The following is a 22,039-nucleotide window of genomic DNA, read 5'->3' as shown; positions in this document are numbered from 1 at the left end:
TGCATCTCCTTGGGGAGGCGATAAAAATATGTCATCCTGGGGTCAAACAGTGGAATCTCTGGCAAAGACCTCTCACTGGAGATTTCAACAAAGACCCCAGGAAGGTCGTACACACAGGACCGGGACAAGGGTGAGGGGTGAGAGGCACTCGCCAGGGCTGCAGAATTTGAGGGTGTGGCAAAAACCTCTGTAACAAAGATGGGTGATATTGTAACACAATGTTTAAAACAATGTAAGTCAAGGCAGACAATTCATGATAAACAAACACCAACATTTTACAGACAGGATCCGTAAACAGAAGTTAACTAAACATCATTAACGGTCAGCACTTGGCCAACAAAAATTCTCAAACATGGCAAATTCTCTTCACTGAAAATAAGATAAGCAAAAACGAGATTTTGAGAGTATTGTTGATCAGAAGAATCGACTCCCTGGGTGGTACAGACTGTTAGGTGCTCAACTACTAACCAAAGGGTCGGTGATTCAAATCCACCCAGAGGCACCTTGGAAGAAAGGCCTGGCAATCTGCTTCTGAAAGGTAACAGTCTTGAAAACCCCCTGGAACTCAGTTCTACTCTGACACGCATGGGGTTGTCATGAGTTGGAGCTGAACTGACAACAACTAAGAACAACAACAAAATCTATACAACAAAAAAATCAGCCACGGAAAACCCCATGCAGCACGGTTCTTTCTGCTCTGCACGTACGGTGGGGTCGCCGTGAATTGGGATGGATTCTACGGTAACTACCGCCGCCACCACCACCAACATTGCTTCCGATAAAGCTAGAAAAGTCGAAAGGTAATTAATTCTGTTTGGGGCATAAATGAAACATTCAAACGTACGGTGATACTGAGTTTTTTTATTTTTTTACTTTTCAATCTTTCCATTTTTTGTCTTCGTCTCCTTTAATGCTCTGGAAACAAATAGCCATTAAAAATACATAAAAACATTTAGGGGCACATTTTTTTTGTTGCTTCATGCTCCTGTAGGGCTCAGCACTGCCCTGCCGAATCTTCTCTTTATTTAAAGTTTTGGTATTTTGTTCATCACGGATTTCTTGCATTCGTTCTGCTGTAAAGATATTGCATTGGAATACTGTTCGTCTGATGACTGAGTTTTTGGTGCCCGTTGTAGCTTGCGTCATTCCCAAAATCAGTGCTGTAAACCCTAACCCCTGTACCTGTGGTTACAATCCCATTTCGGAGTGTGTTTTCTTCGCTGTGTTAACGAGCGGATATTAGTGCAGGGTGTGTCTTGCGTATAATGTCTTTTGAGATATAAGAGGAGCAGATTAAGCAAGCAGGATGGGGGAAGAGAGATGCTGTCCCACGTGGAGATCGCCAAGGAGCCAAGGAATGCAAGCTGAAGAGAGACAAGGATCTCCCCCAGAGCCGACAGAGAGAGAGAGAGACTTCCCCTCGGGCCGGTGCCCTGAATTCTGACTTCTAGCCTCTTGAACGGTGACAAAATAATTTCTCTTTGTTGAAGCCAGCTACCTGTGGTATTTCTGTTGCAGCAGCACTAGTTAATAAGACCAAAAGACAAACAACAGAAACCTGTTGCCATCAAGTTGATTCCGACTCATAGCGACCCTATAGGACAGAGTAGAACTGCCCCATAGGGTTTCCAAGGAGTGGCTGGTGGATTTGAACTGCTGACCTTTTGGTGAGCAACCGAGCTCTTAACCCCTGTGTAAAGATTTGTTGTTGTTGTGTGCCACTGAGTGGATTCCGACTCATAGCGACCCTATGGGACAGAGTAGAACTGCCCCATAGGGTTTCCAAGGAGTGGCTGGTGGATTTGAACTGCCAACCTTTTAGTTAGCAGCCAAGCTCTTAAGAGAACTAAGACAGTGCCCTTAAATTTTGTTCTCGAGGCCAGTGCCTCACTGGTTCACCCTAATCCCAGCCCAAACACACATTTGTCTAGTCTGATTTCCTAAAAGGACAAACGCTCAAGTGTTCTTGACCTATAGACGCAAAGGAAGGATTTGGGCAGGACCTGGCTTGGCAGAATGCAGAGCTGATGGAAAGGGACCCCATCCTCCATAAACAGGGTGTGTGTGTCTCAGTTTTCAAACCAGTGAGATGACTACCACGCTTCTTACCTCTTGGAGCTGTTAGGATGGATAAGAGAGCGTGGGCAGTGTTGGCATGGAGTGTGCAGCCAGCAAATGGCACCCTTCTTCCCGGGTTCTCATTTCAGGTGCTCTGGCTTTGGTTGTTTGGGGCTCTGTGGTGCGATAGATCTCTCTTGTGTGGCCTTTCTAGCCGTGGTCTTGTAACTCCCACCCAAATGACTCGGCAGAATTGTGTAATAGGGTGATTGTGGCCCACCAAAGGGATTGGTCAGTTTTGAAATTCCCTGCTGGGCTTGAAATGAGCCATCCCAGAGGCGGGAGGGGGAGAGGATTCCACCTTTCCTAAGGAAGAAGAACCAGGAGCAGAGAGCGCGTTCTTTGGACCTGGCATCCCTGCACTGAGAAGCTCCTGGAACCAGGAGACAGAGAGAGAGAGAGCTGTAACCCTGAAGAAGGTGACAAGTGTGGCAGGAGACACTGGCAGGAGACCCTGAAGTGGACTTCCTGGCCCACGGAGTGAGACAGCTGAGTGCCTGGGGCGCCTCTGGGGACTTACTGGCAGGGGCTAAAACAGTTTTGTAACACTTGCCCCAGTAGGGTAGAGGCCGAAGGGCCAGTGAGAGGTGTGCCTGTGAGTATGGCTGGGAAGAGGCTGTCCTGATGGAAGAACTGTATCCTGAGTGTTCCTGGGCCTGAATTGTAACTGTTACTTCCCTAATAGACCCCATAATCGTGACGATGGTCTGTGAGTTCTGTGTGGCCATTGCAGTGAATCATCGACCCCAGCAGAGAAGTAGAGAGTGCCATGGGAGGGACAGCTGGTGTCAGAATTGGTAAAGATGGCAGAGAGAGGAGGCATGTCTGACCTCCACCTCATAGGAATCAGCCTTGAGCTGTTGATCTTGATTCTTCTTTCCCCTTGAGAAGAGACAGGAGGTCAGACTCTGCCCCCACGTCTTTTTTTTTTAGGCTCCATGAAAGCTTTGTAATGGTAATTAGGATAAAAAAATAGACTGCCTCTTCATTTTATGAATAGAGGGATGGGTGGATGGATGGATGTGTGAGTAGGTGGATAGACAGATGGGTGGGTGGATGATTGATGGATGGATGGTTGCTTGGGTAGATGGATGAATGGATGGAAAGGTGAGTGAGTTGGTGGATGGATGGGTGCATGGACGGATGGTGGGTGGGTGGGTAAGCGGATGGATAGATGATTGGGTGGGTGGATGGATGGATGGATGTGTGGGTGATTGGGTGAGTGGGTGGATAGATGGTTGTGTACATATGTGGGTGAGTGGATGGCTGGGTGGACGATTGATGAATGGAGGGTTGGGTTGGTAGATGGATAGTTGGGCTGGGCAGATGGATGGATGGGTGGAAAGATGGATGGAAGGATGAGTGGGTGAGTGGATGCATAGATGTATGGGTGGGTGGATGGGGGGATGGATTGATGGGTGGATGGGTGGATGGACTTGTTGGTTGGTGGATGATGGATGGATGGGTGGGTTGGTGGGTTGGCGGGTGGATGGGTGGATGGATTGGTTGGTGTATTGATGAACGGATGGATATATATGTAGGTGGGTGAGTGGGTGGATAGATGGATGGATGGACAGATAGACAGATGGATGGAGAGGGCAAAGGTGGCCAGTACTCTGACATGGACCATAGTTCAGTTACCTGCTCACTGGGGTCTTCAATACTTCAACATCCCGCCCCTCAGCACACAGCTACAGTTTTTGCGCTCCAGTACCTGAGAGTCAGTACTTTCCTTACGACCTCCCAGGACTGAGCCCTGCCCATGAACCTCCCTGTGGCAGGTCTTTCTCACTGGAGACCTCCCATTGGGGACTACCATCCTGGGGCTCCCTCAGTTGTCTCCTGCCACTGGGACCTCCAAGATGGCCTGTCCCTGGCACTGTCTGCTCTCCAGATGTGCTCCTTCCTGTCTTCACTCATCCTGGAACAGCGCCTTACACACTTTCCTGACTTACCCCTCCACTACACCAGCAAGAAAAGGGAAGTCCACCTGCATCATGAGAAACATGAGGACTTCCTCCTCTCAAGGATGGGAGCAACTTCTGTGTCTCAGTCTTACCTCATTCTCTCTCCGAGGATGCTGTGTTATCTGATCTTTACAACATCTTATTGTCTACTCTTCACGTAGGAGATAATACCATTCTCCCCAGTGGCATATCTCGTCAAAATATCACGCTTTGTTGTTAGGTGCTGTCGGATCGTTTCTGACTCATAGCTCCCCGACATACGACAGAACGAGAAACACCGTCTGGTCCTGTGCCATCGTCACAATCATTGCTGTGCTTGAGCCCATTGTTGCAGCCACTGTGTCAATCCCTCTTGTTGAGCGTCTTCCTCTTTTTTGCTGACTCTCTGCTTTACCAAGCATGATGTCCTTCTCACTTGCGTGTCAACATTTAATCAGTTCCTGTAATCAACAACAAAAGAACGAGCATTTTCTCACTGGGCTGTGTTTTCAATGAAATTTTGTACCAAATCACGCAGCCTCCTTGTGGAGGCTATTTGCTTCTTGTGGTCTTCTCACCACTGGGGCAGGGCACAGATCCTCTTTACTTACAACCTCCCCCAAGCCATCCCCAGTGACAGGGCAACTTCCCTCCCCTGTCCACCATCCCATATGCTGTACCTCCAACCACAGGGTCATACTCCAAGAACCTTTGTTTGCTCAAAGCCAACTCTTCCTTCACTTGTCCTCACAATCACCAGTTACCTGCTAAATGTATCACTGCATGTTAAATAGAGTCCCTGGGTGGGTGGTGCAAATGTTAACGTGCTTCCCTGCTAACCAAAAGGTTAGAGGTTTGACTCGACACAGAGGTACCTTGGAAGAAAGGCCTAGTAATCTGCTTCTGAAAAATCAGCCTTTGAAAACCCTCTGGAGCACAGTTCTACTCTGACACACATGGGATCTCATTGATTCGGAGTTGAGCTTTATGTATGATGACTGTAGGTTTAGCTTTCTATTTTCTACAGATGGGAGAGGCAGAAATAATGTTCAAAAATAATTATGGGTAATAATAGCTGGGTCGCTCAAGTGTTCAGTACCCTGAATTTGTATTTAACTTGCTACCCCAACAGCTGTTAGTTTGCCATACTGTGTGAGTGGGTGGATGGATGGGTGGATGCGTGGACAGATGGATGGATGGATAAATGGATGAATGGGTGGATGGATGGATGATTGGATGGATGGTTGGATGGACTGGTGGATGAGTAGCTAGATGGATGAATGGATGGATGGATGAATGCATAGATGGATAGATGGGTGGGTGAATGGGTGGATGAGTGGGTGAATGGGTGGATGGGTGGATGGATGGATGCGTAGGTGGATGGATGGATGGGTGGATGAGTGGATAGGTGGATGGATGGATGGATGGATGGGTGGATGGGTGGGTGAATGGATGGGTGGGTGGGTGGATGGATGCATGGGTGGATGAGTGGATAGGTGGATGGATGGATGGGTGGGTGAATGGGTGGATGGGTGGATGGATGGATGCGTAGGTGGATGGATGGATGGGTGGATGAGTGGATAGGTGGATGGATGGATGATGGATGGATGGGTGGACGGGTGGGTGAATGGATGGGTGGGTGGGTGGATGGATGGATGGGTGGGTGGGTGGATGGATGGATGAATGGGTGGGTGAGTAAGCAGATGGATGGATGGATGGATTGGTAGGTGGATGGGTACGTGGATGAGTGAATGAATGGATAAGAACCAGACACCTTGGAAATCTGCAAGGAGGAAAAGCAAATAAATGAAAAGTTGGAGTTCTTCTTGGTATTTTGATGTTCTATGAGTTTCCTACAGCTGCTGTACCATTACCACAAACTTAGTGATTTGAAGCAACACAGATTCATTATCTCACGTTTCTGGAGATCAGGAGTCCAAAATCAATCTCACTGGGCTAAACTCAAGGTGTCAGCAGGGCTACGTGTCTTCTGGGGTCTCCCGGGGAAAATCTGTTTCCTTGTGTTTTCCAGCTTCTACAGGCCACCCACATTTCTTGTCTCATAGACCCTTCCTGCATCTTCAAATCCAGTGCTGTAACATTTTCTCTAACTACTACTTCCATCATCCCATTACGTCTCTGACTCTGAACCTCCTGCCTCTCTCGTATAAGGACCCTTGTGATGACACTGGTCCCCCTGCATAATCCAGGATAATTTATCTATCTCAAAATCTGTAGTCTAATCACGTCTATAAATTCACGGTGGCCATGTGAGGTCACACATCTACAGGTTTCAGAGATTAGGACGTGAACATCTTTGGGGGGTCATTATTCTGTTGACCACAGCCATGCTGTTTGACTTTCTATAATCTTGCCATGAGATTTCCCTGGAGTTCTTGAAATCCTGTCTTCTCATTGTCTACCGTTGTTGCTTTCTCTGCTCCACCATCCCCTTGTTTTTCACCCTCTGATCTATTTACTGGAAAGTGATGTGTGTCCACTTACAGGATTTCTTCATAGGAAAAGACCCTCCTCTTGTGGGCACTGAAGACATCATTAGTAAAACCGAAAAAGAGAGAGAGAGTTATGGATTGAATTGTGTTCCCCCAAAACATGTGTCAGCTTGGCTAGGCCATGATTCCCAGTATGGTGTGGTTGTCCAACATTTTGTGATCTAATTTGATTATCCTACGTGTTGTAAATCCTACCTCTATGATGTTAATGAGGTAGGATTAGAGACAGTTATGTTAAGTGAGGAAGGACTCAATCTACGGGATTAGGTTGTATCTTGAGTCAATCTCTTTTGACATATGAAAGTGAGAAGTCAGCAGAGAGACAGGGGGACCTCATACTACCAAGCAAACAGAGCTGGGAGCCGAGCACGTCCTTTGGACTTGGGGTCCCTACGCTGAGAAGCTCCTAGACCAGGGGAAGATTGATGACAAGGACCTTCCGCCGGAGCTGACAGAGAGAGAAAGTCTTCTCCTGGAGTTGGTGCCCTGAATTCTGACTTCTAGCCTCCTAGACTGTGAGAGAATAAACTTGTTTGTTAAAGCCATCCACTTGTGGTATTTCTGTTAGAGCAGCACTAGATAACCAAGGAGACAGAGAACACACCAGTGGTTGCCACAGACTGGAGTTGTTGAGGGGGAGGTGACTACAAAGGGGTACCAGGGAATTTCCGTGGTGATGGAAATGTTCTTTATCTTGATTGTGGTGGTGGTTTTTGTTTTTTCTTTTTTGTTTTTCAGTTGCCATTGAGTCAACTCCTACTCATGGTGCCCCCATGTGTGTCAGAGTAGAACGGTACTCCACAGGGTTTTCAATGGCTGATGTTTCAGAAGTAGATCACCAGGCATTTCTTCCAAGGCACCTCTGGGTGGACTCAAGCCTCTAACCTTTCAGTTATCAGTGGAGTGCATTCAATGTTTGCACCACCCAAGGACTCTGAAACATAATACTAATGATCATGACACTTTCTTTGTGTTTTTTGGGATTCTTATTTGATTAAGAATTATCAAAATGGTCCCCCCCATCCTCGACTCAATTCACACTCAAATAAACGAATGAAAAGTGAGAGGAAACAAGGGGACTGCAGCCATGTTCTTTTAAGTCTCATTTCCTCTTCTCCACCTTTTGCCTGGAGCATCTTGATGACCCGAATGTGTCTCAGTTCTCGGTACTCGGATGACTTGATCTTTGTTGTCGTCGTCATTGTCGTCATTGCTAGGTACCCTGGAATATATTCCGACTCTTAGCGGCCCCATGGGTTACAGAGCAGAACTGCCGCATAGGGTTTTCTACGCTGTCATCTTTACGGGAGCAGATCTCCAGGTCTTTCTTTCTTGCCACCACTGGGTCGGTTAGAATTGCCAGGTTAGTAGCTGAGCACTTAATGGTTGCGCTGGCAAGGCTGCTTGATGTTTAGGAGTAATGGCGCGGTGGTCAACACACCTGGCTGCTAACCAAAAGGTCGGTGGTTCAAACCCACCTGTGCTCTGCAGGAGAAAGAGGTGGCAGTCGGCTTCCTTAAACATCACAGCCTTGCAAACCCTGTGGGACAGTTCTACTCTGTCCTACAGGGTCGCTGTGAGTTGGAATCCACTTCACGGCGATGAGTTGGTTTTTGGAAATTTGTGAGCTTTGGGGACACCTGTTTGTGTTTTTGTATTGCTTCTCGTGGAGCTGCCGGTGGACGGAGATTTAAGAGATGAGAAACGGCGTTTTAATTCTAGTGGAATACAGAAATCTGGATGCCACAAGAATTAATGGTTGAAGTTGAGGCGACCCACCCAAGCTATCGCCCTGAGATTATATTGGAAAACTTGTTTCCAAAAAAGACACCTTTAAGTCAAACAACACCCGTTGCCTTTGGGATGGTTCCAACTCATAGTGACCTTGTAGGACAGAGTAGAACTGCCCCATAGGGTTTCCAAGGCTGTATGTAATCTTTATGGAAGCAGAGGCCACATCTTTCTCCCGCGGAGCAGCTGGTGGGTTCGAACCTCCGACCCTTTCAGTTGGCAGCCGAGCGCTTTAACCATTGTGCCACTAGGGCTCTAATAGCCTTGCTTAAGCAGTAAAGAACATTTTATGCTGGGCCTTACGCTCTTTTAAAGAATTCTGTTTGTGCAATTTTGGCCAAAACCCCACAGGTCAGACAAGAGCTACGATTTAGGATCAAGCAGTAACTATTGCTCTTCAAGACAATACTGTATGGAATCCTACTGACCACAAACTGTTTTCCTAGCAACATGCTGGAGAATAAAAATCTGTAAAGGATCTTTCTCCTTCACAGCAGTTTTGACTTCCTGCTGGAAATGTTGCTCCGATTTGCAAAATGGCATATTAAACGAACTTCAGTTTTCATCGTTGGCTGAATACGCTTTTTGTTTTCCCAGGGATATTGTTGAGACATGATGGAAAAGCAGCAGAAAATGCAAAAACGAAAAACCCTTTCTCTGTTTTCGGAAAGCCGGACAAACTGTGCGGATCGCGCCCAGGCCGTCCTGACCCTGGGGAGGAGGACGCCCAGGAAGTAAACAGACAGGAGCTGCAGCCAACAGTGTCATTCTTCCCACCGTGGTGTGACCGGCGCGGAGGGAAGAGGAAGTGGGAGATGAAATCACCCTGAACTCAGCGAGCTGCAGCCGTAGCCTCCACCTGGATTCTGAGCGATGGTGGCACACTTCACAGACCTGCTCGACCCTCCAGGACTCCTCTGTCCTAGGGATCCTGGTGAGAGGGTCTGTGGTCTTCCCTGTGGGATTGACAAAGAGCCACACAGTCCCTCCTGGCTCCCCCTCCCCGGCTAGGCATAGGGGACAGCGCTGTGCCCCGAGAGGTCAGACTGCCCGCCAACAATCCCTCCCTCCCGTCCTCCTGGAGACCCTGCCCTTCCCCTAGCCCTCCTCTCTCCAAAAAACCAAACCAGTTGCCGTCAAAGGGACTCCAACCCACCGGGCTCCCGTGTGTGTCAGAGTAGAACTGTGCTCCATAGGCTTCTCAATGGATGATTTTTCGCAAGTAAGATCACCAGGCCTTTCTTCCAATAAGCCTTGGAGTGTTAACCATTTGCACCACCCAGGGCTCCTCCACCTCTCCACGCCCATGGCCGTTTGTCTTCGCGGCCCTCACCGTAAGCGAAGGCAGTTGTGTGCATTGCTTCCGTCACCCGCTGCCTGTCTTGCTCCTTGTTCTGGGTGTGCCGTGTACACCGGCGAGCCCCTGGTGCGATATATGTATTATATGTTTGTCTATACTTTATACACCTGTGAGGAGTCACTCTGTAGGATGAATTACCAGCAGTGTAATGGCTGAGTTCCAGGGAATGTGTGTGGGCATTAAAAATGGCAGTAGGTCTTGCTGAATTTCCTTTCCGAAAACTGAGCCCGTTTGCACCCTCACCGCTGGCAGAGGAGAAAACACATTCCCTGGGCCACCTGCAACTCATGGATATCTCCAAGGCAACGTGGCCACCCTTCCTCTTTAGGGCCAGAAAGACACAGGCTGCTTAAGAGTTTCGGCATAAATCAAGGCAGTGCTAATGAGAGAATGCATTCCCTAGGGTGGATTTCGTAAAAAGGGTAATGTTCATGGGAAACACAGGGTTGATGGCTTGCCTGAGTACTGAGGGTGGAATGACTGACCCTGGAGAACTTGGCTGCAAGACTAGAGGATTGAAACAGCAGCTTCCTCCAGCTGCCATTAGGGAGGTGGGTGCGCCACCTGGTGGAAAGGACTGGTATTGAATAAGGACTTGAGAGGCTGGCTGGATCAAGTAGATGGCGGAGAGAAGGATGGCTAGATGGATGGATGGATGGATGGATGGGTGGATACATGGATGGATTGATGGGTGGGTGGATGAATGGATGGATGGGTTGGTGGTTGAGTGGGTGGGTGAGTGAGTGGGTGGGTGGGTGGATGGGGAGGTGGATGGGTGGATGGATGGATGGGTGGGTGGGTGAGTAGGTGGATGGGTGGATGGATGGATGGGTGGGTGGGTGAGTGGGTGAGTGTGTGGGTGGATGGATGGGTGGTTGTGTGGATGGATGGGTGGTTATGTGGACGGGTGGGTGGATGGATGGATGGGTGGGTGGGTGAGTGGGTGAGTGTGTAGGTGGATGGTTGGGTTCAGTGTCCGCTTCCAAGCTCAGTGGTTGTTGAAATAATTCAGTTCTTGTGGAGGACTAAGGCCTCAGCTCTTAGAGGCTGCCCTCTGTTCCCTACCACGGCATCCTCTCCACAGCAAGGCTGTTTCCTTCGTCCATGCCAAAAAGAGGACGTCTCTGCTGCTTCAGACTGCTCCAGCTTCTTCTGCCTCTGATCTGTAGACCCTTTTTAAAAGGGCTCCTGTAATTAGGTCAGGACCACCCAGAATAATCTCCTTTTTCGTTCAGTATAAGTCAGCTGATTAAGAACCTTAATTACATCTGCAGAATCCCTTCACCTTTGCCATATAATCATAGAAGTGATTTCCCATCATATTCACACGTCCGCCTACATACAGGGAAGGGAATTACACAGGCCTTGTACATGACAGGAGCTCTGGTGGTGCGGTGGTTAAGGGCTCAGCTGCTAAGCAAAAGGTTGGCAGTGCGAATCCACCAGCTGCTCCTTGGAAACCCTATGGGGCAGTTCTACTCTCTTCTATAGGGTCGCTATGAGTCAGAATCAACTCGACGGCAACGGGTTTTATACATGACAGGGAAGTACTCTGGGGGGCTATTTTGGAATTCCACTTCACTACAAAAAAGGATTAGGGCTGTAGATATCAGAGAATTTTTTTTTTTTCTCTTTCTAGGGTACATCCAGAGAAGAGATATTTTGTTCAGAAATTTAAAAGCATTTTCCTTGAACATTTTCTGAATTAATATGATAATTTCCTAGGCCGACCTTTGCTTCTTCCAAAGAAGAACGAGTAACTCATTTCTTAATTTGCTTTGCAAATATTTCAGACAGCAGAGTAGGAAAGCAGTCTCCCATTTTAACAGTACCCCAAATGATCATGCCATCAACATGCAAAGCAGCCTCTGGGAGAATGCTTTTAAACAGAACACAAAACACCTCTTTGTTCCCTGAGAAGGTAAATGAAGATGGAAAAGACGTGGACCCCACTGAGGAGGCTGCCTGGGTATAAAGAGAGTTCCCCCTTCCTGGGGGGACTTGGTGTCTCCACCTGCTCACTTGGAAGGTGGAAATAATAATGCTTATCTTTAAGGACTAGGTCCCTGGGTGGCTATGATGGACTGAATTGTGTCCCCCAAAAATGTGTGTCAACTTGGCTAGGCCATGATGCCCAGTATTGTGTGGTTGTCCACCATTTTATCATCTGAGAGAGTTACCTATGGGTTGTAAATCCTAATCTCTATTGTGTTAATGAGGGAGGATAGAGGCAGTTATGTTAATGAGGAAGGACTCAATCTACCAGATTAGGTTGTATGTTGAATCACTCTATTTTGAGATATAAAAGAGAGAAAGAAGCAGACAGGAGAGGGACCTCATTACCATCGAGCAAGAAGAGCCAGGAGCAGAACACATCCTTTGGACCCAGGGTCCCTGCACTGAGAAGCTCCTAGACCAGGAGAAGATTCATGATAAGGACCTTCCCCCAGAGCTAACAGACAGGGAAAGCCTTCCTCTGGAGCTCATGCCCTGAATTTGGACTTTTAGCCTACTAAACTGTGAGAGAATAAATTCCTGTTGTTAAAACCGTCCACTTGTGATATTTCTGTTATAGCAGCATTAGATAACTAAGACAGTGGCTCAAACAGTTTGCATTCAGCTGGTAATGGAAAAGTTGGTGGTTTGAACCCGCCCAGCAGCAGCACAGAAGAAAGGCTTAAGATTATAGCCAAGAAAACCCTTTGGAGCACAGCTATCTGTGTCACATGGGGTCGCCATGAATTAGAATCGGCCTGAGGCTGTGGGTTTTTGTCTTTAACGATAACGTTATTAAATGGATGGCATGGCTCACACATAGTAAACACCCAGAAAATTCGAATTAGTCCCTTTATTTTAAAATCTTCACTGGCCATCAGGGTCCCAACGTTCACCTCGCCCTCTTTTGAAGCTCACCCTTGGGCACCCTGTGTTAAACACAGAGCTCTGAACTGGTTTGAACTGGTTCAGTCATGGTCGACGAAGTGAAACCAGAAGAGACCTGAAATTTTAAAATTTGGGTGATCTGGAACAATAACTGGAATGGGAAAAATTACTGGTCGAAGCCCTGGAATGGGAGACTCAGAAGAGGCGTAGTGAGCCCCTTCAGGAGCCTGATGCGTGACATTCGATTATTGGCAGGACTAAAGAGAGCTACACACCTTCAAAGCGGCGCGGCCAGCCGCCATCTTTGTGCAGGGCGCCACTGATTCCGACTCCGCGCAAATTCTGAAGGGCAAGAGATTTGGTTGCTATGCAACGCATAGGCTGCCCTTATTTTCTAAGAAGGAGATTAAGCTTCTAGCAGGGCTTTGATCCATAATTTTTCCCGTTCCTGTCATTGTTCTGGTTCCTCCAAGTTTTAAAAATTCGAGTCTGTTCCGATGTTGCTTCCTTAGTCATGACTGAACTGGGAAGAACCGGTTTGAAGACCTGATTGAACAGTGGATATTCAGTTTGAAGAGTGGTAGCGCATTTGGTGCATCTGGAGAACACGACTGGGTTAGGATCTTGCTTGTCTGTTGTGAGAGCTGAATAAAGGCTGACCACTTTTGTATTTATAATGATAATAAATGGCGTTTGGTTTTTATAATTATAATAAATACGGATCACTTTTACATTTATAATTATTATATATACTGATCACTTTAATAATTATAGTAAATGCTGATCACTTTTATATTTATTATTGTAACATCTACTACTTTTTATATTTATTATTGTACTAAATACTGACTTATATTTATTATTATAATAAATGCTGACCTCTTTAATATTATTTATAACTATAGTAAACGTTGACGACTTTTATAATTGTAATTATAATAAATGCTGATCACTTTCATAATTTGGACCCAAGAGTAGTCACACCGGCCCCAAACGTTGTCTTTGGGTGGAGCTAGACAAACACCTGCGTCCCCGGCACAGGTGCACATTGCGCAGAACTAAAAAAATCAAGGTAGCGGCGTGGGGGCGGGGCGGGATCGCGCATGCCCAGTGGAGGGTCCACCGCCCCGCCACCCGAGTCTAGGAAGTCCCGCCCACCCTGGCCCCGGAAGTCCCAACCCACTCAAGGGGCGGGGACAGTTCAGAGGAACCTGGGGCTGCCGCGCGGCAGCTTCAGCGGGCCAGAGCGCCGGAAGCGGAAGTGCGTCACAGGGGCGTCTGGTGGAGGCGTCGGGTGGCGTCAGAGCGCCTCCGGCGGTCGGTAGTGGCGCCGGTTGGGGAGGCTGCGCTGCCGGGGCGTCGGGGACGCAAGGAGCTCCGCCGGCGGCGGCGGCCTGGGACGAGGCGGAGCCCCGCGCCGGTGAGCGCCGCCCGGCCCGGCCTACCCGGCGACAGCCGCGCCTTCCGCAGGCCAGGCCGTGGGAGGGGTACCGGGGAGCGGCGGAGAGAGGCCGGAGGTGCTGGGCGGCGGGGTTACCAAGGCGACGGGGGTCGGGGCGACGGGGGTGACCACTAAGGGGAAGTCGGGCTGCTGGGGCGAGACCAGGGGTGCCCTGGGGTAGAAGCCGAGGGTACGGGGCCGACGCGGGGCAGCCGTGGATACTTGAGGCTGCTGGGGCCCTGGGGTGATGGGGGCGGGGTACTGGGGGTGGCCGGGAGTGCGGGGGCGATGGGGGTGTGTGACCTGAACGGGAAGACGGAAGTGCGGTGGAGGGGGAAAATGACCGGTGAGGGAAGGCCCAGATGCCCTAGCGAAGACCTGCGTTGCCTGGGATGAGCGGGTGAAGGGAGGGGGTTGGTAGGCGAGGGGGCTTACCGGGGCAGCGCGGGATGGCCATGGCTACTGGAGGCCGCCAGGGTACTAGGGGCTGCCCGGTACTGAGGTGACAGGGGTGCTGGGGATAGTGGGGGGTACCGGGGCAAGGGGGTGGGTTGGAATGAGATGACCGGTAAGAGAAGGGCGGGGGTGCCAGGGCGGCTGGGGTTACAGGGGCGACGCGGGGCAGCTGTGGATACTTAAGGCTACCAGGGTGCTGGGGGGCAACTGGGGAGATACCAGGGGAGTCTCTGGGGCGACGGGTCCAAGTTGCAGGTCCAGGGTTGGCTGGGGTCACCACAGACGGCTTGGAGTTACCGGAGAAGCCATGTTACTGCTCAGATTCGGGCTTCAGTTTTGGGGAGTGGTCTTAAGGCTTGCGGGGGCCACCAGGTGTACAGGCTGGGGCCCCACTTCTGGGCACCCCCGAGGTGCCTTTTCATCCAGCTCAGACCCTGCCTCGACGGCTCCGGAAGCAGCGGGGGGTGTCCTCCGGGCCTGGACAGTGCTGACCGCTACCCTGTTTGGGCTCCTGCTTGGGATCAAGCTCATCCACCAGAGCTTGGCTTCCCGGAAGTAGCAACTTGTCAGACCAGTAGGAAGGAGTTCTGTTGTGGAGGGTGGAGGGGGAGAATGCAGGAGGCAGGCAGCGGCAGGCTGGGTTCTCAGCCTGAAGTTTTGGAGAGGCCTTTGTGCTTTGGACTCTTAAGCTGGGCAAAGCGAAGTTGCATCTAGTCAAAGGTTGCTGCTCAATTGTTTTTTCAACCTCTGGCTTCCTTCCTGTTTCGTCAATGTAAATACAAGGCCTCTGTCTCCTCCCCAGAACCTTTCAGATGCCTAGAGCTGAGCTCTTCTTCTCCTCCCACCCCCAGCACCCTCCTGTGGAGCCAGGCAGATTCTAGCTTGTTCTTCTCTGCTATGCTGAGGGAGGTTTGGGGTTTTAATCCAGCTTCCTGTTCCCACAGGCCCTGGGGCAACCCTTGCTAGGATTTGGTGGTGGGTGGCTTTTGTTGCTAAACTTTTAAGAACTTTTTGTCAACCCAGTTTCTTTCCTCTTTAGTTTAATCTGTTGTTGTGGGGTACTGTCGAGTCGATTCTGACTTACAGCGACCCCATGTGACAGAGTAGAACTGCCCCACAGGGTTTCCTAGGCAGTAATCTTTACAGGAGCAGGTCACCAGGTCTTATTCAATCCATATTATTGTTGATGTGTGCCTTCGAGTGGATTCTGACTCATAGTGACCTCGTGTGACAGAGTAGAACTGCCCCACAGGGTTTCCTAGACAGTAACCTTTACAGGAGCAGATCACCAGGTCTTATTCAATCCATATTGTTGTTGATGTGTGCCTTCGAGTGGATTCTGACTCATAGTGACCTCGTGTGACAGAGTAGAACTGCCCCATACGGTTTCCTAGGCAGTAATCTTTACAGGAGCGGATCACCAGGTCTTATTCAATCCATATTGTTGATGTGTGCCTTCAAGTGGATTCTGACTCATAGTGACCTTGTGTGACAGAGTAGAACTGCTCCACAGGGTTTCCTAGGCAGTAACCTTTACAGGAGCAGATCACCAGGTCTTATTCAATCCATATTGTTGTTGATGTGTGCCTTCGAGTGGATTCTCAAAGTGACCTCAAGTGACAGTAGAACCTCCCCATAGGGTTTCCTAGGCAGTAATCTTTACAGGAGCAGATCACCGGGTCTTATTCAATCCATATTGTTGTTGATGTGTGCCTTTGAGTTGATTCTGACTCATAGTGACCCCAAGTGACAGAGTAGAACTGCCCCACAGGGTTTCCTAGGCAGTAATCTTTACAGGAGCAGATCACCAGGTCTTATTCAGTCCATATTGTTGTTGTTGATGTGTGCCTTCAAGTGGATTCTGACTCATAGTGACCCATGTGACAGAGTAGAACTGCTGCACAGGGTTTCCTAGGCAGTAATCTTTACAGGAGCAGATCACCAGGTCTTATTCAGTCCATATTGTTGTTGTTGATGTGTGCCTTCAAGTGGATTCTGACTCAAAAATAGTGACCCCATGTGACAGAGTAGAACTGCCCCATAGGGTTTCCTAGGCTGTCATCTTTACCGGAGCAGATCGTCAGGTCTTTATTCTGCAGAGCCACTGGTGGGTTCAAACTGCCAGGGTTTCGATTAGCAGCCGAGTGCTTACCTGTTGTGCTACCAGGGCTCTCGTTTCTTGCTTGGAAGGTGAGAATTCTACCACTGAACCACCACTGCCTCCTGTTGTTGGGTGCTGTTGAGTCAATTCCAACTCCTAACGACCCCATGTGACATGGTAGAACTGCCCAATAGGGTTTTCTGGGCTATAATCTTTGTGAGAGCAGATCGCCAGGTCTTCTTTTGCAGCACCTCTGGGTGGGTTCAAACTGCCAACCTCCCAGTTAGCAGCTGAACACTTAAGCACTGCACCACCAGGATTCCTAAGTTTAATGATTTTGAAAAACTCAGTTGGTGCTGCCTCTTATGAGTTAGAGGCCAGTTTCTGTGACCTATCTTGTCTCCCAGCTTTGAGGTGCTGGCCGGCTTGGGGACTCTCAGCCCGGGCACCGCACCCTGACTCCCCGCACTCTGCGTTTCAGGCCCCGTGCTCCGGCGATGGCAGCGGCTACCATTGTGCACGACACATCTGAGGCGGTGGAGCTGTGCCCCCCGCACGGCCTGTACCTCAAGCCCATCACAAAGATGACCATCAGCGTGGCCCTGCCACAGCTGAAGCAGCCGGGAAAGTCCATCTCCAACTGGGAGGTGATGGAGCGGCTCAAGGGCATGGTGCACAGTCACCAGTTCTCCACGCTGCGCATCGCCAAGAGCACCATGGATTTCATCCGCTTCGAGGGCGAGGTGGAGAACAAGAGCCTGGTGAAGTCCTTCCTCGCCTGCCTGGATGGCAAGACCATCAAGCTCAGTGGCTTCTCTGACATCCTGAAGGTGCGTGCCGCTGAGTTCAAGATTGACTTCCCCACGCGCCATGACTGGGACTCCTTCTTCCGCGATGCGAAGGACATGAACGAGACCCTGCCGGGTGAGAGGCCGGACACCATCCACCTGGAGGGGCTGCCGTGCAAGTGGTTTGCCCTGAAAGAGTCGGGTTCGGAGAAGCCCAGCGAGGAGGTGCTCGTCAGGGTGTTTGAGAAGTTCGGGGAGGTCCGCAACGTGGACATCCCCATGCTGGACCCGTACCGGGAGGAGATGACCGGCCGCAACTTCCACACGTTCAGCTTCGGGGGGCACTTGAACTTTGAAGCCTACGTCCAGTACCGCGAGTATGCGGGCTTCATCAAGGCCATGAGTGCCCTGCGTGGCATGAAGCTCATGTTCAAGGGCGAGGATGGCAAGGCCGTGGCCTGCAACATCAAGGTGAGGAACCGGGCGTTTGTGCTGCGCGCCATGGCGTTCCCCTGTCCGCTGTAAAGCCTTACCCCCTCAGACCTCCAGGAGTATGCCCCATAAATGCAGTTTCCACACTTTGGCTTTCGTAAATTTTGTGCCTTCAAGAAAATGTGGAAGAGCCAAACGTTTTTAAGGAGGGCCAGATATTGACCATCAGGGACCCCCTGTAAGGTATCTGAACCAGAGCAAAGCCAAGAGAGAGCCTAAGTCACCCGAAATGCTCCTTTAAAACAAGACTTAGTGTTTCTTAAGTCATTGTTGACCCTGAGTGTATTTGCTTTGCAGTGACGTGTAAACAGACATTCTAGAGGCCCCTACCTGTTATGCTGTGTGGTGCAGGGACAGTTTGCATGTCCTTTTAGTTAAGACCCAGGTCCCTGCGGTAGTGTGTTCGATGGTGGTGGTCAGAGGGGCTCAGAACGCAGAAAGGGAAACCTGCCCAACAGTACTAGCTGTTTTCTTTATAATAAGTGGTGAAGTCGAGTTACACTTTGTTATTGTGGTGGAGTTGATTCCAGCTCATAGCGACCCAATGTGACAGAGCAGAACTGCCCCATAGGATTTCCAAGACTAATCTTTATGAGAGCAGATCACAGGTCTTTTCTCCCACGGAGCCGCTGGTAGGTTCAAACCTTGATCTTTTGGTGAGCAGCCAAGTGCTTAACAACTGGGCCACCAGGGGTCCTTGTGTTCTGTATTTGGTATATGTATACAGGTAGTCCCCAACTTAAACAGCATTCCTTCCCAGCGACTCTGACGTAAGTCGAATACCTAATTTTTTTTTTTTTTTTTTTTTTACTTTTCATTATTATTGCCTTTTGTTATCAGTATCTATAAATTTGATTTTTATTTCTCTTTGGGAGTTGGAAGCATTACATACAAACTTACAGATATGGTGACATCAGCAGATTATGCATTAAACAACATTTTATATAGTGCATATTACTAATGATAAGATGTACCAGAAAAAAAAAAAAGAATAGTTATAAGTATGGTTTGTTGTAACTCGAATACATCGTAAGTCAGGATCTACCTGTATTAAATGCAGTGTAATCAGCTGCTGTTGAGTTTTATTCTCTGGTTGAATGATAACTCCACTGTTGTGTGACTTGAGACCAGTCAGTTTAACTCCTGGCCCCCACTTTCTGGGCCGTCGGCAAGCGAGGGTTTAACGTGAAGTTGAGCACAAGTATCTCGGCGTCTGAAATAGCCAGGTTTCTTCAGGATCCTACCTTAACGTCCAGAGTGCTTTTAGATAATTCTCTTCTGCCCCGTCCTTTTGCTCTTTAAGGTTTCTTTTGACTCAACCAAACACCTGAGCGACGCCTCGATTAAAAAGCGGCAGCTGGAGAGGCAGAAGCTTCAAGAACTGGAACAGCAGAGAGAAGAACAGAAACGCAGAGAGAAGGAAGCAGAGGAGAAGCAGCGAGCAGAGGAAAGGTAAATTTTGTGAGGTCGGCGCCTTCGAGAGTGATTGCCTGGTGCCTGGGGGCGTGTGTGCGCGTGTGCACCTGCGATGGCTGCATGAGTCACAACAGAACGTGGGGGGCTTTTCTTCCTCGTCCTGTCGTGGTTGTGACTCCCTTCCTGCCCGGTCCCGGAGACCCCACCTTCTTTTGGAGTCCCCTTCCTGCCGAGCACCGTTCATGTATTTGCGGGGACACGAGCTGAGTCTGTTGGCTGCGTTTGCAATTTTGCATTTAGGTTGAAGCGACAGTAACAAAATGAAGTAGAGAATCGATGAAGTGAGCCAGGTTGAAAAGACAAAAATCCACAACAAAACAGCATAGTTTCATTTTAGGGGTCTTTAAAAGTAATTGTTTTAGTCTTTCCCTGTGGTTAAGGTTCCAAAGGGCAGACTCAGGTTATGATTATTTCCACCTTTTTCACCTTTTGTTTTTAGCATTATGAAAGTAACTTCTTGTTGTTAGGTACCCTCGAGTCAATTCCAACTCCTAGCAGCCCCATGTGACAGAGTAGAACTGCCTCATATGGTTTTCTGGTGGTATAGTTGTTAAGAGCTCAGGCTACTAACCAAAAGGTTGGCAGTTCGAATCCACCAGCTACTCCTTGGAAACCCTATGGGGCAGTTCTCTAGGGTCACACTGAGTCGAGATTGACCCAACGGCAACAGGTTTTTGGTAATCTTTAGGAAAGCAGATTGCGAGGTCTTTCTCCTGCAGAACCACCGGGTGAGTTTGAACTGCCGACCTTTCAGTTGGCAGCTGAGCACTTTAACCACTGGGCCACTAGAGCTCCTATTGTAAAAAGTAATTTAGCTAACTGTATTACATACATTTTGAAAAATAAGAAATGCTTCATATTCTAGCTCTTGCTCCTGTACTTTGGGCATTTCTTTTCCAGCATATCTGTGCACGTGTGTGTTCTACGTGTATGTTTTCTCTGCTTCATCTTCCTGAGTATTAAGCATAGACATGTTTCATTTGGCTTCGTTGTCATTTGAATGGTCTTTTTGTTGAACTCTTTGACTGATTTAACTCTTCTCCTGCTGTTTGGTGTTTCTCTTGTTTGCCATTTCCCACCATTGTAAATAATGCAGATAACGATATATTCACGCATTCAGCTTTTTTGGTCTTTGCACGAAGGCCTCAGTCTTGATTTCCTGGGTAGCGGGTCCAAACTGTTTGTGTTACTCTGTGTTTTCTAAATTTTATTTATTTTGTTGTTGATGAGAGTATACACAGCAAGACACACCAATTTAACAGTTCCTGCGTGTACAATTCAGTGACACTGATGACATTCTTCAAGTTGTGGAACCCTTCTCACCCTCCTTTTCTGAGCTGTTCCTTCCCCACTAACATAAACTCCCTGCCCCCTAAGATTCCAGTCTAACCTTTCAAGTTGCTATTGTCAGTTTGATCCCATACAGATAATTCTTAAAAGAGCATAATGCTCAAGGCAGACCTTTTTTTAACTGTTGTTGTTGTTAGGTGCCGTTGAGTCAGTTCCAGCTCATAGTGGCCCTATCTGTGTACAACAGAACGAAACACTGCCTGGTCCTGCGCCATCCTCACAATCATTGTTAGGCTTGAGCCCATTGTTGGGGCCACTGTGTCAGTCCAGCTCGTCGAGGGTCTTCCTCTTTTTCCCTGACCCTCTACCAAGCATGCTGTCGTCCTCCAGGGACTGGTCCATCCTGATAACATGTCCAAAGTACATGAGACGAAGTCTCGCCATCCTTGCTCCTAAGAAGCGTTCTTGCTGTACTTCTTCTAAGACACATTTCCTCATTCTTCTTGCAATCCATGGTATGTATATTCAATATTTTTTGCCAGCACCACAATTTAAAGGCATCGATTCTTTTTCGGTCTTCCTTTTTCATTTTTTACTAGTTAAGCTAAACTACTGCCTGGTTTTAAGATGATTTTTGGTGTAAGGTTTAAAGGTTATCTCAGAAAACCCAAACCGATGCCCTCGAGTGAATTCCAACTCATAGTGACCCTAGAGGACAGAGTAGAACTGCCCCGTAGGGTTTCCAGGGAGCAGCTGGTGGATTCCAACTGCTGACCTTTTGGTTGGCAGCCTGTGCTCCACAGGGTTTTCAGTGGCTGGTTTTTTGTAACCAGGTCCCCAGGCCTTTCTTCGGAGACACCTCTGAGTGGACTCGAACCCCCAACATTCTGGTTGGCAGCCCAGTGTGTCTGTGTTTGCACCGCCCAGAGACTTTTGCAAAGTCCAGTGGCCGCCTTGGAGCCTTCATCTTGAATCCTGTTTAAAGCAGGCGTTATCTGCAGGGCTCCAGACAGCCGCTTCTAAGCCTATGGCCGCTGCCTCACATCCCACAGCAGAGCCTCTTAGTGCTCGCCCACACATGGACACCTTTACCCTTAACTCTCCTCAGTGTGAGCCCCCAGCCCTCGGCTCTGGCATTCTGCACGCCGTCCTTCCTGGCGTTGAGGGCGAGCTTTGATCGTGGGCTGCGTAGTATTCCATTCTGTGGATATACCGTAATTTGTTTATCCATTTGTCTGTTTTTTTATTTTATTTTTTTAATTGTACTTCAGGTGAAGGTTTACAGAGCAAATAGTTTCTCATTAACCAGTAGTACACATATTGTTTTATGACATTGGTTAACAACCCCACGACATGTCAACTCTCTCCCTTCTTGACCTTTTTT

General features: G+C 48.8%; 1 protein-coding gene across 1 annotated transcript in view; it reads left to right on the top strand.

Moving 5' to 3' along the window:
- The first annotated feature begins 13,966 nt into the window (after window positions 1–13,966).
- Window positions 13,967–22,039, top strand: part of AKAP17A (A-kinase anchoring protein 17A) — a 20,693-nt gene continuing 12,620 nt past the window's right edge. The window contains exons 1-3 of the mRNA XM_023739483.1: window positions 13,967–14,128; window positions 17,091–17,868; window positions 19,193–19,341. Coding sequence (XP_023595251.1) covers window positions 17,107–17,868; window positions 19,193–19,341 — 911 coding nt within the window. The 5' untranslated portion in view covers window positions 13,967–14,128; window positions 17,091–17,106. The remainder of the gene's footprint in view (window positions 14,129–17,090; window positions 17,869–19,192; window positions 19,342–22,039) is intronic.

Source organism: Trichechus manatus, unplaced genomic scaffold (assembly GCF_000243295.1).
Source record: "Trichechus manatus latirostris isolate Lorelei unplaced genomic scaffold, TriManLat1.0 scaffold00134, whole genome shotgun sequence".
Lineage (NCBI taxonomy): Eukaryota > Metazoa > Chordata > Mammalia > Sirenia > Trichechidae > Trichechus > Trichechus manatus.
The sequence above is the reverse complement of the archived record's forward strand: the minus strand, read 5'-3'. Positions and strand labels throughout refer to the sequence as shown.